Below are 14,574 nucleotides of genomic sequence, written 5' to 3'. Positions count from 1 at the left end.
GGTTGCCTTTGACGTGTTGTAATGTCTTTAAATACATTGGTGACTTTGCTTGTGGTGATAGAAGAAAATTGCTTTGAGTGTGTTTGTCAGTTGCTGGGATCGTATGATGAGTAAGGTCGCTGCTGTAAGTGTCTGGATCAAACTCAAAAGTGAATTAACCTTCTGACCTTCATTATTTAAATTCTTTATTCTTTTTTTCCTTTCTTATTGTTTCCAATCTTATAGAGAACACAAACAGCATATTTAGTTTTTTTTCCCTGTACAGTATACATATTTTTCTTGTTTTGTTGGAGTCCTAACTGCCTTCGCCTGAGCATCTGCATTGCTGTGGTAATAACTTCAAATGATTAAAAAACTAAACTATCCAGCTTTTGTGATTACCTGTGATTAGCTTCTGTTCCTTCTGTCCTCTGCAGCACGCAAACAAGAAATCATCAAGATCACTGAACAGCTGATAGAGGCAATCAACAATGGAGACTTTGAGGCCTACGCGTGAGTCTGCGCTTCTGTGTGTGATTTCTGTTTATTCCACAGTTTAAAGTTATAGTTTGGTATCTGTAATGTGTCTTACTCCTTCCTCTTCAGTAAGATTTGTGACCCTGGACTGACCTCGTTTGAGCCGGAGGCCCTGGGCAACTTGGTGGAAGGAATGGATTTCCACAGATTCTACTTTGAGAACCGTAAGATTAATGTATTAATGTTTGTTTATTTCCTGATCTTGTTTCTCATCAGTTTTATTGTAAACATGCATGCATCAATCACAAATGTGATCAGTTTTCGATCATTTCATCAGAGGTATCAGAGATCGACCACATGAGGAAATGCTTTTACAGGAAGCTTCAGATATTAAACGTAGAGAAATCTGATCGAAGCTCAACTCAAAAAAAAATGCACCAATTAATCTGAAGATATTTCACAGCAGCTTCTACATCCACACTGACAGGATTTGTGTCATTTATAAATGACATTGAATCAAAATACATCATAACAACTAATATTTGCTTCACTGAGAGTCCTGTAAAAACCCCTATTTTGTTAATAGGATCGATGCTGTTTTATTTTTTAATGTCGTCCTCCTTGATTTTGTGAATTCATTTACAGTTATACATGAAGTGTATTCGTACTTTTACTCCTGTCATGTTTGTTGTCATCTTACTTATTCTTCTTGCCGACATTGTCCTCACCATCGTTTCAGTTTTGGCTAAGAACAGCAAGCCCATCCACACCACCATCCTGAATCCCCACGTCCACCTGATCGGCGAGGATGCGGCCTGCATCGCTTACATCCGCCTGACCCAGTATGTTGACGGCCAGGGTCGGCCGAGGTCCAGCCAGTCGGAGGAGACTCGCGTCTGGCATCGCAGAGACAGCAAGTGGCAGAACATCCACTTCCACTGCTCAGGCGCACCAGCTGCGCCGCTCCAGTGAGGTACGAACTACACTGACTGACAGCAGGAGGTGTTCCTCTCAGAGCGTGTTCATCTGTTTGGCTTTTCTCAAACTGCCGCTCTGGAGAGGAACTGCAGCTGTTGCACCTGAACATTTTCAGGCAATGAAGTATTTTATACAACAACATTACTGTCAGAAGAATTGTTATTAAGATGAAGTCAACATCCAGGGAATTGAAAAAAGTTGGTTCTAAGTGTTTTTCTAATCCCAAATGTATTAAGTGTCTTTGTGAGTTGTTCACAATGTTCAAAAGCATCCAAAAATCTAGTTTTGGAGTTTTCATTTAAATGCAGAATTGCTTTTCGGCGCATCATCAAAAGAAAACAGCTGCTTCCATCAGCCTTTGGTTTTCTTGTTGTCTGCCCACAGAATAAATCAGTACGTTTTCTTTTTGCTTAAGCTTACATGGTGCTTTTATCAACTGGAGTGTTGTTCATAAAAAATTTGAATGGCAGCAAAAAGCTGATGGTGGATCTACAACCCCGTTGCCAAAAAAGTTGGGACTGTTGAAAATTTTAATTAAAAACAGAATGCGTTGATTTGCAAATCATATAAATCCATTTTCCATTGAAAATAGAACAAAAACAACATATCAAATGTTAAAAATTAGAAACTGTATTGCTTTTTGGAAAATACTTTCTCATTTTGAATTTGATGCCAGCAACATGTCTCAAAAAAAGTTGTGACGGGGATGTTTCCAACTGTGCTGCGTCTCCAAATGTTTGTTGATGGGTGACAGGTGTGAACCAGTTACTACGGAGCCATGCTGTTTTCATTTTACACGGCATCACACCCTTTTGGGGGGGTTGTACTTGCCTTATATACAGTACAGTAATCCTGGAAGTAGACATAGCTGTAATTGTTATCATTTATTCAAAAAATTAGATTTATTTTTTAATCTTCATTAATATTTTTATGTTCAGGACATTCTTGTCATAAAAACATACGTTTCTGCTACTTTTGCTGCCACGTTTTTCACTTTGTGTATAACTGCACTACAGTATGTGGGTTAAAGGAGCCGTTGGACATTTTTGAAATACACTAATTTTGTTTGTAGCTTAGAGTTACATGAAGATTATTACGACTCTCATATGTTTGAAGCTGTGGCCAGGAAACTGTTCACCTATCTATGATACTATTGTGAGTCGAGCTCGGCATCAAAGAAAAAAAGGAGGAAACTGCTAGTCGTCCAAATCCACCTACCTGCAGCTCTACAGCTCACTAATTAACCAGTAAGATCTCTTTGGCTTATCTCTGTAAACATAATCAGCTGCTGGCAGTAGCTTCAAATGGATTGTGCAGAATTTAACATTTGGCAACAAAGCAAATCAGCTTTTTGATTTGGCTAACATTATTGAACTGCTCTTTGACCTCGGGCAGCTCGGTGTAAGTCACACTTTCATTTGTTGTATTTGTTGTTGTTTTCCTTCTCAGGGTTGAATGCTGTCGTTTTGTCTGTCAAGAGAGTCTCTCTGAGGAGGAAGAGGAAGAGGAGGAAGGGAAGAAAGAAGACATCCAGTGTCGGTTTAGGAGCCGGGGCTCCTCGCCCTCCAACAACAAACCTTTCCTCACTGGACGCCCGGTCTCAACCCCCAGCATGCATCTCTTCTTTTACTACTCCTGCCCCCTGTCTGTCACTTACCCAATAACCCCTTCTGACAACCATCCAATGACAGCCACTCAACATCCATCAGCTTGACAACCTTAATCCCCCCCTCCTCCCCCACAGCTTCCTGTTCTTCCCTCCACCACACTGGCTGTTTGATGGGGGTGGGAGTGTGTGCAGCACTGGGTGTGGTTCCTTCTTCCTGTGGTCTCTTCCTCATCACCACAGTTTTTGTGACACCAACCCTCTTGTCCTCCTGTGAATCCACACTCGTGTGACATAAACACTGCACTGGAAATACAGTATGTAAAGTTTTAAGTAAAATCTATTAATATAATTACTATATTATTATTATGATTATTACACATTTGCAATTGTATATGTAATTTGTATAATTCAGAATTCGTGATGCCAGTGGTTTCTGGAGTTGAAGGAAATCTTTTTTTGCCTTTGTTTTTTCTCTATCTTTTTAAGGAAGCATGTTTTTTCCCCAATATTAACAGTGGCTGTTTTTTATTGTGGCTATTAAGTGGAAAATAATATTGGCAGTTTTTGTAATTTGCTTCTTGTACGTTCGCTATAATACTGCGCCTAAAATCATCGTTGACATGTTTCTGTTTGTTTGTTTTGGTCTTTTCTTTTTTCCCCGTTTGTTGTTGTTTTTCTTGCCTTTTTTTGGAGGGGGTGTGTCTGAGGTGTCATATGTGAATCAGACCGTGAGTCCTTATGCGTGTGTGTAGGTGTGGTTATTTAAGCCAGACACATAGCTAGTCCAGTCATAATAACTCGGTACATTAAGCTGTTGTTTGTCCCTTGTTGCCGTGTGAACGGCAGGTGGAAGGATGAGTTCAAACTCAGTGTCTTCCTGCATCAAAGCAAAACAAGCAGCAGGCCATGACGTGACTGTTCCATCATGATAGAGCTGGGATGGTGTGTGATGTCCTGTACGCTGGTGCTCTGACTGCTGAGCTGTAAAACAGGAAGTACATTGATATTTTCTACTGGCAACAATATTCCCAAATAATGGGTTTCTCATTGTAACGGAAACGATAAGTTAACTAATGCTGGGCTGACGAACTGGCTTTTTTTTGTTGGTTTTTTTTGCAAGAAATGTCAGGACACAACCTCTTCTCTAATGATGACTAAATAACTCGGTGTGTTATAAAGAAGTGTTTGCACGTGCCGTGTTGAAAACCTCTGTTGATGTCACAGCATCTGTCAGAGACACCAACAACGATGCTGTCAAAGGAACCATTTCATCTCTATTTGAATATTTTGCGTTGGGTGAAGCACAGTCGTGCTCACTGGTAGAAACACAGAAACACACTCAAATAAGAGTTGTCTAACACACAGCACAACAGAAGAAGATATCAGTCTGACCTCCGAGGTCGTAGCATCACTTCTCTTAAATGAGGCAGATTTTGGGCCAAAGAAACCCCAACAGGGCACAAACAGTTGGAAAGCTTGTTTTGCTTCACAATAAATCTGATGATGAAAAAAACTATTCAGCTGATCATGAATTTAAAAAAGTTGTGACATTTTCTTTTCGACGACAGACAAAATCAACATTTCCCAAATGTATTTGTTGTAACGGTGATTCCTAAAACAGTAGAAATAACTCAAGTCTCTGTATATTAACATACCAACTTGTGTCATCATGAGAACCTTTTTTATATATAATGAAAGACTTGGTATGCGTCATAATGAGTGACACGTGCCAAACATGAGCATAACTTCAAAGGATCTTCCTTTCTAGTTTGGTTTCAGTGGCGGTGACACGCTGCTAATTAAACCTCACTGTCCTCTGCCTTCTTCAATCTCAGTGAGCATCAGTTCAGCCTCGGCCGCACCGGGAGCTTGTTTTATTATCCCGGCTAGTGGTGCGCTGTTTGTTGCTACTGGTGTTGCTCGGCGGCAGCAGCTGAATACCCGCTTTTCTAAAAAGTGGAGATATTTTTACATCGCTAAAATCTCGTTGCTGTCTGGAACACAACAGCAGGGCCGTTTTCTGTTCTCTCTTTTTTTCCCAATCAAAATGTCCAAAGGAGTCAGTGCTGTGGAGAAAGGATCCCGGTGGATGTGTGACCTTCTTCACTTCCAAAGCCAGAGAGCACAACGCTGGTGCTGCTGCTGCTTTCTCTATATTGAAGCACATGCACACATACAGCGCACACTCGGGCCATATCAGTAATGAAGAGGGAGGGATTTGTTGTGATGGTGTGTTGTTTCAGGGCAGTCTTTTCATCTTTGTAATGTGTGTGTGTGTGTGTGTGTGTGTGTGTGTGTGTGTGTGTGTGTGTGTGTGTGTGTGTGTGTGTGTGTGTGTGTGTGTGTGTGTGTGTGTGTGTGTGTGTGTGTGTGTGTGTGTGTGTGTACATCCTCCATAGCTTTCAGTGTGTCTTCTTTACAAGCCTGGCATGAAATGTGTGTGTTGTGTGAGAGATGAAGGAGAAGGCGTTATTTCGGAGGACGTATCAGTCCCCTGTCTTCGGCCCAGGACTTTGTTTTTCCTGATGATTTCATGTTTTTTCATGTGTAGTGTTTTTCATGTGTTTTGCTCTGTATTATTCTCTTTGAGTTGCGTTACAGTAAAGTGTTATCAGACATGAAGTGCTTGTGCCAGGAGTAGCAGGAGTGACCGGATGAACTCTTGCAGCATTGAAAACTGGTTTTGTCGGGGTTTGACTCCGTTGTACTTTGCTCGTCCACCATTGGCTGCCTTCACATTTGTCTCGCCCCCATTGGTCAGACCAAAATATTAAGAGACCGGGCAGTCGGTTTGGTGAACAGTCCTCAGGTTTCTATTTATTTTGAATATTTATTTATTTATTTATTTTAGTGGATATTTTTATTGTGCTTTTCTTTTCTTTTTGGTTTTCCCATTGTTACAACTCGTGCACTTGTGCAAGTCCTGTCTGTAGTTGTTCAAAGGGACAATGCTCCATGTAAAACATGACTGTTTTTAAAGGGTAGTTCACCCAATTTGCATTTTGCATGTGTTTTTCCGTCACGACCAACATAGTGTGAATTGTTTTCTTCAGTTTGATGCTGTCTTTGACACAGTTTAATGGTGTCCTTTTTTTCTTCCCTGAGGTCATTACCATTTTTAAGTGGGACATCTTGAACCTTTTATATAATACAGGATTGTATTTTGTGTGGACTATCCCTCCAAAACCTTCAGCGCCCTTTTTAGGCTGGTGAAGGTTTTGTTGAAGGAAGGTTTTTTTTCAAGGTGAACCATTGAGACATTGTTTTGTACTCGTGTCTCATACAGTAATGATGTTCATGTCAAGTTCAAACTGTTTTAAGGTGAAAAGGTCAAAGGTTTCCTGAAGGCGTTCATGCCTGATTGTGCAAACCAAACATGACCCCAATGCTCCCGCCAACAAAAGAAGAAATAGCTGACTGTACAGTACAAAGGTTTGTTCTTCTGTTCTTCTTAGTGTGTTTTTAGCCTTGAAAATCTGTATGATAAGATTCACATATTTAAAATGAGGGAGTTCACAGTATTACACAACTGCAACTAACTAGCAGCATTTTCTTCGCATGACATTAAACAGGACACTTGTTTTTTGGTGTTTTCCTTTTTATTTGGCTTCTCATTTTCTACTGAATGCTGGTATACTCCACCTTTCTCTATTTTCTCAGCTTTTTAGGTGCATATAACTATTTTTGTGTCGACAAGATATAATGAAGAGGATTATAATGAAAAGGATTATTATATGACTGACTGTGGCACTGAGGATGACCATGAGGAAGTTGACAGTGATGATGATGATGATGATGATTTTGCATGTTTTTCTATGGGGCTGTATGTTGTGACGGCTGCTCCACTGAGCCTGCATGTCACTTTGAGGAACAGCACTGGAGTCCAACAGGCTGATTAGAGGCAGTTCAGAGAGTGAATGATCTCCAGCAGGGGGCGCTGTCACACAAAGTAAAACACAGATGGACGGCAGACTGATGCTTCTAATGGAGCTGCACAATAAGTTGACTTTAGTGTCGGATCAAACAGACGATCCAGTCAGAGACAACAGCAGTTTATCACTGTAGAACAAGAACCAGCTTCCAGTCACATTATTGATCAGGGCGGCACAATTATCACTAAAATGGCACCAATGTGTCTGATAAATCATGACTGGAGGATTTATAGAAGCTGAAATCATGAATGAAAGTAAACAACTGTGCAGCCTACATATAAACTACTTGATCTGTCCTCCTCTCGTCTCTTGAGGTCAGTGAGAGCTCTGCTGCCTTCCTGTCAGCTGTTTAGTCAGATGAAGCGTCACTGAGATCAACTGGAGCCGCTGTGTTCACTCTGAACTTCTGCCATCTTCTTTCTCCAGTGACTGAGTTGCACTGACAACACTGAGTTGGCTTCTCTTCGTAGGGTGTCTCTCCCTCTTTTCCCCTCCCTCTGTCTCCAACCTTATTCAATCATTTCTCTGCAGTTGTCTCTTTCGGTCACTTTGGGTTTCTTCTGTATAATAATACGAGTCCTCTAGTTCTCTGATTCTTGGGATTATTGCTCTGTTCTCTTACGTGCTACACGTGTTTCTCTAACTTCAAGACAATGTGTTAAGGTGTTATCAATAAAATGACAGTTTCAATAGAAACTTCAAGGTCTCTGTGTTTAAAGACGTAAAACTGCAGCGTGGTTTTGATCTTTTTTATTGACAGAAATAAACCAGAACATAGATGAACTCACATTTCTGACAGTTTGATCATATTTACTCATCAGGTAAAGAACTGAAGTTCTGAATGCAGCTTCAAGGAAATCCACAGTTAACAAGAGGAAATCCTGAATGTGATGATGTTTCACATCTGACATATGAAGTGAGAGTTTCCAGAAACACACCAGAACAAACAGCAGCTGAATGTTCAGGAACTATGAAATAAAGTATTCACTGCAGCCACTAAAATACACTCAATACAAAGACTGAAGGAAAAGTTCATCATTCATCAAGAACATTTGCTCCAATGTGAACCTTCGCTGTCTTTATCTGACATGTTTATTATTTTATGGGAATTTATGGACTAAAATGATCAACAGGTTTATTAGAAATAGTCTTTAGTTGCAGCTTTAATCAAAACAATCTGCAGTTTTCTTATAAATTCTCAGTTTGTTCTGAAGCTTGAACAGGAATATAATTTGTGTTGAACATTATCAAACAGTTTCCACAAACTTTTCAAACAGTCCAAGAAACAAAAATAAAGAAGGAGATTTAGTTTGTCTGAATAAAAATGAATGAATGTATAAAATATATCAGACAGTCAACAGTAATCTGCACTGATGCACATTTTAAACACATAACAGGTGAGTTATTACATGAACGTCCACTGTTTGGTCCGTTCTGCACATTAAACATGAGCTTTTATTAAAACAAGTAAAGTAATGAACTGATTTATTCTAATTTGGAAAAAAATCAATTATCAACAGTAAATGTTAAATGTCAAAAACAAAACCAGGTAAGATGAAACTTTTCTGTGCTCATATTGTTTAACATTAAAACCTTGTTAGAAACCATTTTGTTCAAACTTGATCTTCATTCTTGGAGAATTAAAGAACCACATTTATGTTTTAACATCTTATTCAGTGATATTTCATGTTTTGTAGAACATAAAACAACAAAGGAATGTAATTAAAGTCATATTTCTTCTTTAACAAGGATTTCTACATTTTCTCACGTAAAAAAGAACAAACTAGAAAAGTTTAAGATTCAAAGATAACTTCCCCCCAAACAAATCATCACCACACAAACAACTAAATCACTTCCCTGAATCACTCTGACAGACTTTGATATCAGAAGTTTTGGCATCACCAGCTTCTCCAATACTGAAATATGGGAAGAGTTTCTCAGGGAAAGTGTCTCTGTGAGTGTAGATGTGAGTCATGTCTTCAGGGTTGTAGAAGGACACCTCCCCCCTGTCATAGTCCAGCTGGACTCTGATCCTCTGGAGACTCTTCTTCTCTCTGACAGTCTCACCAACAACATCAAGGTATTTTCCACTGTGATGCAATAAACACCAGACTCCATAATCTGGTGAATAACAACACGCTCCCTTCCTGTCAACTGACTCTTTAACTAAACCTATAGTCCAGTAAGGATGGTCTCCCACCTCCACCTCCCAGGTGTGTTTCCCTGAGCTGAAACCCTCAGAGCCCAGAACAGTGACATATTTAGTGTTTCTCTCTGGATTGTCAGGAAGCTGCTGCTTTGTGTCTCCACATCTCACACTGGTCAGATCATCAGACAGATGGAGCCATCGGCTTGCAGTGTTTGGGTCCAGAATGACAGGACTGAAGTGGACCTTCTCCTTCATCTTCTCCCAGACTCTGAAGGACAGGTTGCCCAGGTGTTTGGCCACATCTATCAGCGCTCCTGAGACCAGCTGTGGATCTGACAGTGAGCTCTGGGCTCTGGCTCTGGTCTGAGTGGCTTTATAACTGCTGAGGAACGGCACGTTGTGTTTCTGCAGGTCTTCTTCAACAGCACAGATACTGTCTGACAGAGAGGAGATCTGCTCCTGAATCCTCTTCATCTCTCTGCTGATAGTCTTCCCCTTCTGCTCCTCTTCCTCCCTCAGAGCTGCCAGTCTGGACTCCTCTTCCTCTTTCAGGAACTGGTGGATCTTGTTGAACTCTGCTCTGATCTGCCTCTCTGTGGACAACAGCTGCTTCTTGGAGTGTTGACTCATTTCATTGTATGTTTCCTCCACTTGTTTGTATTTGTCCTTCTTGTCCTGCAGAGACTTTAAGTCAGATTTCAGCTGCTCCTTCAGATCACTGACTGCTTGTTCTACAGGAACCACTTTGTGAGTCTGGTGGAGAGAAAACTCACAGACAGGACACACAGCTCTCTGCTCGTCCTCACAGAACAATTTGGGCTCTTCTTGGTGTTTTCTGCAAATCACCTCCATCTTCTTCTGTTTGTTTTCTGTCTCAGATGATCCAGATTTCTGTCTCCCAGCAAACGAGTCAGCCAGTTCCTTCAGTGTAAAATTCACTGGAGGATCTTCTTTAGAAGATTTTCTTTTACAAATTGGACAGTTTTTGTTTCCAGCTTGTTCCCAGAATTTCTTTAGGCAGCTTGAACAGAAGTTGTGGCTGCAGCTCAGAGACACAGGATCTCTGAAAGTCTCTGAACACACATGGCAGCTCAGGTAACTTTCAACAAGAGCAGTTTTCTCAGCCATTTGTAATTGAAGTCTTTTAAAAGCAGGACTCACCAAGTTACAGTTTCTTCAACTTTCCACTTAAATTCCTCCAAATAAATGTTGTTCAGCAGAGATCTCACACCCTGTAATGGCGTCTCGGCTCTCTTCAACAATGTCAAAGTCTACTTTCATGTTATCACCTTGTCACGTGTTCAACTATTACCTGTCAGAAAAGCTGCAATGTAAAGTGTCTCCAGCAGATGGTGTCAGGACGTCTTCCAGAGGGACATGTTGGACTTTTCTTTGAGGACAGAACAACTTACTTGTTGTAAAGTTGGTAAACAGAATGAAATGCTCACATCTTAATATATTCATGTATTTTCTTTATTTTTAACGTAATAAAACATTAAATTGTGACAGTTCTTAAAATCACTTCCAACTCTAACAAAGTGGAGGTTTGTTCTTTAGTCCTCCAGTGAACAGTGAACATTTCAACACGCTGCTCAAAGCTCACAGGGAACCAGTTTTACTACATTTGATCTTCAGCAGCAGTAACAGGAAACATGTTGTGCTGACATGTCAGCATGAACGTGTTCATTTACACTTTGATTAAATGTTGGGATTCACTCAAACTTCAGCTACATGTGGCACAATAAGTGGTGCACAGCTTATTGAATAAGTCATGTTTTGATCAAATGTAAGTACAGAAGGAGTTTTATATGTTCTGAATGTGTTCTTTGTGTTTTTAGGAGAAGGAAGATCTGTTTTAGTAAAAGTCAAATGTAGGTCCAGTGTTGTTCATCCCAGTATTAAGCAGCAGTGTCAGTAACCAGCCAGCAGGTGTCAGTGTCGTTGTGTGAGCAGCGTATACTAACCACGGTATTAAAACCACCTATGCAGAGGCAGTGAAGAGGGTCAGGCAGAGTGGAGGAACTGATGGAAGAAGTAAAGCAGCAAAACAACCCACAACAGTCCCAGATCAGACAAATGAGGGTCAAATAATGGTCGACTTAAAGAAGCTCCTCACTTTCATTGCAGGTAGTAAATGTTACAATGGAGGTCAAATCTAAAACAGAGAGAATCCAGATCGTTGTTAAAGCAGCAGTCCACCACTTAGATATCAGCAGACTAACATGGGAGGAAGTAAGAAATGATCTCAGTATTCAGGCAAGTCAAATATGGGATGGATAGTTTTAATACACAATGATCCAATGAGAAGAATATGTAACTGTGGAGATCTGGACAAGTGAAGGAGAGTTTATAGTCATTCATTTGACTGACGGTCTCCTCCGTGGAACAACAGGTGATCGTGGTCCAACTCCTCAGGGTTAAAGGAGGCTCGTCATCTCCTTCGTCAAGGAGAATCAAATCCAAAATCTACAGGGTTTTCCAGGTAACTCTAAAACCTAACCTGTATAAAAACAAGGCTGTTACTCTACGGCACGGGTGTCAAACTCTTTTTCACCCTGGTCCACATCAGCATTACGGTTGCCCTCAAAGGGCCGGTTGTAACTGTAAGACTGTATAAATGTAACTACTCCCTAACATATTGTTAAATAACTGTCTCTGCATTGTTTATTTAAGTATACAAATATTGTGCATGCATTTATATAAATGGAAAAATATACCCCAGCACATTTCTCTGTTATTATAACATAAATCCATTTAATTTAAGGTTGAGAAACCCACATTACTCTATCAAAGATCAAACTTTTACAGTGAATAACAAAGACAAATGTCATCAAACAAAAGTTATTAAATTAACTTTGTTTTGTTTTTTGTCTCAGTTGAGGGACAGAACTATATACAAATATTGTATTGTACAACACATAATTGTGAGCTGCTAAGAACATGTGTGACAGATGTGGCATTTTACAAAAACAAATGGCTGCAGACAGACTTGCAGAGGGCATATAAACAACTAATGGGAGATGGTTTTGATTACAGTAAACATTTGGCTGTATGAACACATACACCTGTAAACACACTGAATACATTGCTACACATACAAAGTAGTATACAGTATGTATGTATGTGTATATATATATATATATATATAATTCAAAATGTGCATAAACAAACTTACAATTTTATCCATCTCCTCCAGTTGTTTAAGTAGTTGTGAACGCTGATTTAAAAGTACCGAACGTCGTCGTTCATTGCTGACCTGAAAGCAGAAAAAAAACAAAATCATTAAAAGGAATAATAAATAGTAGTAAGGAGATGTTGACATGACGGGAGCTCACTAGCAGCATCCATCTGGTAGATGAAGTGACTAACAATGTTAACCTCTGTAGGGACAAACAGCTGTGGAAAAAATGAAAAGTATCTCGACTAAAAATAAGATTTTGTGCATCAGTACTGGTGTTAGCAGCTCATGTCCTCACCATGGCAGCAATGCTGTCCTCCTGTAACGGCTCTTTGGGAGGATGACCAGCTGCGTCTGGGACCGAATCGTTCACAGCTCCTGAGGAAAACACAGGAAGTGACACACAAGCACATCCAGAGTTGTTCAGTATCGTAACATGAACTGCAACACGTGTCTGAACGAGTCGGATCGTCTTCTGACCGGTGAATACACTCAGGAGCAAAGTTGTTCACATTAATATATTCAATTAAAGGTAAAACAGCCCTATAATAAATTCGACCTTTCATTATGGATATAATGTTTCGTTTATGTTTAAACTCTTATGGTGGCGATTCAACTTTCTAGTCCTGTTAAAAGACGCAGTTTGTGCCGGTCTACTGTGTTATCGTTAGTCCACGTCACCGACACCAATAAAAATAGACTTGAGTGTTTTATATATGATATGCACGGATAGACTCTGTACATGAGTCTTAAAAATGAGGCCGATGCGAAAGTGCGTTAAACTGCAATACCACCGAGGCCCACCGGGGGTTGGCTCCAAAAACCCTCTGGCTCCGAAAAGCCTCCGAAGTCTCCAATTCAACGTCTCTAACAAAATACAGACAATCTTTTCTTCTTTTTACGATTTTGGGACCATTCAATAAAGTCAGTCCTTCTTATTAGTCCGTGACTCCATCATTATTTAGATATCAGGCATTTTCTTTGGAGACATCTGTTTTATTGATAGGCCGGTGGTGCAGTCAGCGTTCAGCTAAAGGTGGGCGGGCCTCGTCTCCTCGGGTTCACAGTCACATTGAGCCAGAACCACCGCGAGCTCCTCGCCAGCACCTCCTAATATGGTCACCTTTGGCTCCAAAATAGCAAAATGGCGACGGCCGAAATCCGAATTTGAGGCTTCATAATGGCGTCACGACGTTCACAAACCTCACCGCTGATTGCAGCTTGGCGATATGCGACGTACCGAGACAAAATACAGTATTGATACACAACCAATCCACGGTGTCTCATAATAATAATAATACACGATCAATACATGATTTCCCCCCGATTCTTAGAATAACGCCTTTAATTCACGACGTTAATCCTAAAAACATTTGCAGATGTTTTTGCCTCGTCTACCAGCCCGGCGAGTCGGACCTCATGAAGAAAGTTTGTAAAAATCGTATGTAACGACTCTGCGTCACCACAAAAAATGTGGACTTCAGCTGAGATTCTTAAAAGCAACTGAATATCGAATTAATTACTTAATCACAACTGAATTAAGAATTTTACCTTTTAAACACCTTGAAATTATATTTTTACTCAAATATGATATGACTTTGAAAACCATGTCTCTGCATTTATGTGTTCTCAGTTTTGGCAGTTTTAAGTAGTACAAGTTCAAAAACTGTATCGCCAGTATTTGCAGGATATTTCTGTTTTAAAGCTCAAATTCAATACAATCAGTTAGAATCCAGTAAAAAAAAAAAAAAAAAAAAAACCCGCTGTTGCTCCAAATGGCTTCGTCCAGTTTAGACGTCAAAGTTAACCAAGAAACCAGATAAAGCACCGAACACACCGAGATGAATCAAACCACGGACGACACATTTAGTTTAACCCGCAGGTATTACATATGCAGCTTACTCCGACAAAGTGACGAAGGTATCCACTGAGGCTGCTCCTGAGAGGTGGATGAGGAGGCGTTGCTGTTAGTGTATCTGGCAACAGGAGCCGACTCCACGCTCCGTTCTTCAAAGGTAGCTTGAGTTGGACCTCCACGCTGTCCGCATGACGGCAGGCTAACGGGCAGATCTTGGAGTGCGTTTGGTAAACCGTGACCGGTTAATGGAGTTTGAAATGCTTTGTAAGGGTCGTGGGGTGACAGGAGTGGTAAATGGTGGAGGTGCAGTCCTTGGTTTGTTTGGGGAATAGACGGGGGGGGTGTGGTTTTCAGCACTGATGAAGTGTGAGGGCTTTGCTGAGAAAAGGAAATGATGTGAGAGGCACTGGGGAT

The 14,574-nt window shown here is 40.5% G+C and overlaps 2 protein-coding genes and 1 long non-coding RNA gene across 19 annotated transcripts in view; 1 reads left to right on the top strand and 2 right to left on the bottom strand.

Moving 5' to 3' along the window:
* Positions 1 to 6,645, top strand: part of camk2b1 (calcium/calmodulin-dependent protein kinase (CaM kinase) II beta 1) — a 76,758-nt gene extending 70,113 nt beyond the window's left edge. For all 17 annotated transcript variants that reach the window (XM_069687797.1, XM_069687804.1, XM_069687798.1 and 14 more), the window contains 4 exons: positions 417 to 492; positions 586 to 680; positions 1,196 to 1,429; positions 2,884 to 6,645. In XM_069687797.1, coding sequence (XP_069543898.1) covers positions 417 to 492; positions 586 to 680; positions 1,196 to 1,428 — 404 coding nt within the window. In that variant the 3' untranslated portion in view covers position 1,429; positions 2,884 to 6,645. The remainder of the gene's footprint in view (positions 1 to 416; positions 493 to 585; positions 681 to 1,195; positions 1,430 to 2,883) is intronic.
* A 1,065-nt stretch (positions 6,646 to 7,710) lies between these two features.
* LOC138614382 (nuclear factor 7, brain-like) lies at positions 7,711 to 10,399 on the bottom strand. The gene has a single exon (XM_069687805.1). It carries the CDS (start codon positions 10,250 to 10,252, stop codon positions 8,825 to 8,827), a length of 1,428 nt encoding a protein of 475 aa, XP_069543906.1. The 5' UTR covers positions 10,253 to 10,399; the 3' UTR covers positions 7,711 to 8,824.
* Positions 10,400 to 12,008: 1,609 nt separating this feature from the next.
* On the bottom strand, positions 12,009 to 14,568 carry LOC138614383 (uncharacterized). The gene is made up of 3 exons (XR_011310272.1): positions 14,205 to 14,568; positions 12,601 to 12,680; positions 12,009 to 12,380 (listed from the first exon to the last, which is right to left on the bottom strand). It is a non-coding gene; the product is annotated as an uncharacterized lncRNA (long non-coding RNA).
* Positions 14,569 to 14,574: the final 6 nt, after the last annotated feature.

This window comes from Brachyistius frenatus, unplaced genomic scaffold (assembly GCF_029030835.1).
Source record: "Brachyistius frenatus isolate BFR_SWC_R1_liver_20210118 unplaced genomic scaffold, ASM2903083v1 Contig_491, whole genome shotgun sequence".
Lineage (NCBI taxonomy): Eukaryota > Metazoa > Chordata > Actinopteri > Embiotocidae > Brachyistius > Brachyistius frenatus.
Note: the sequence above shows the minus strand (reverse complement) of the source record. Positions and strands in the feature narration are given on the sequence as shown.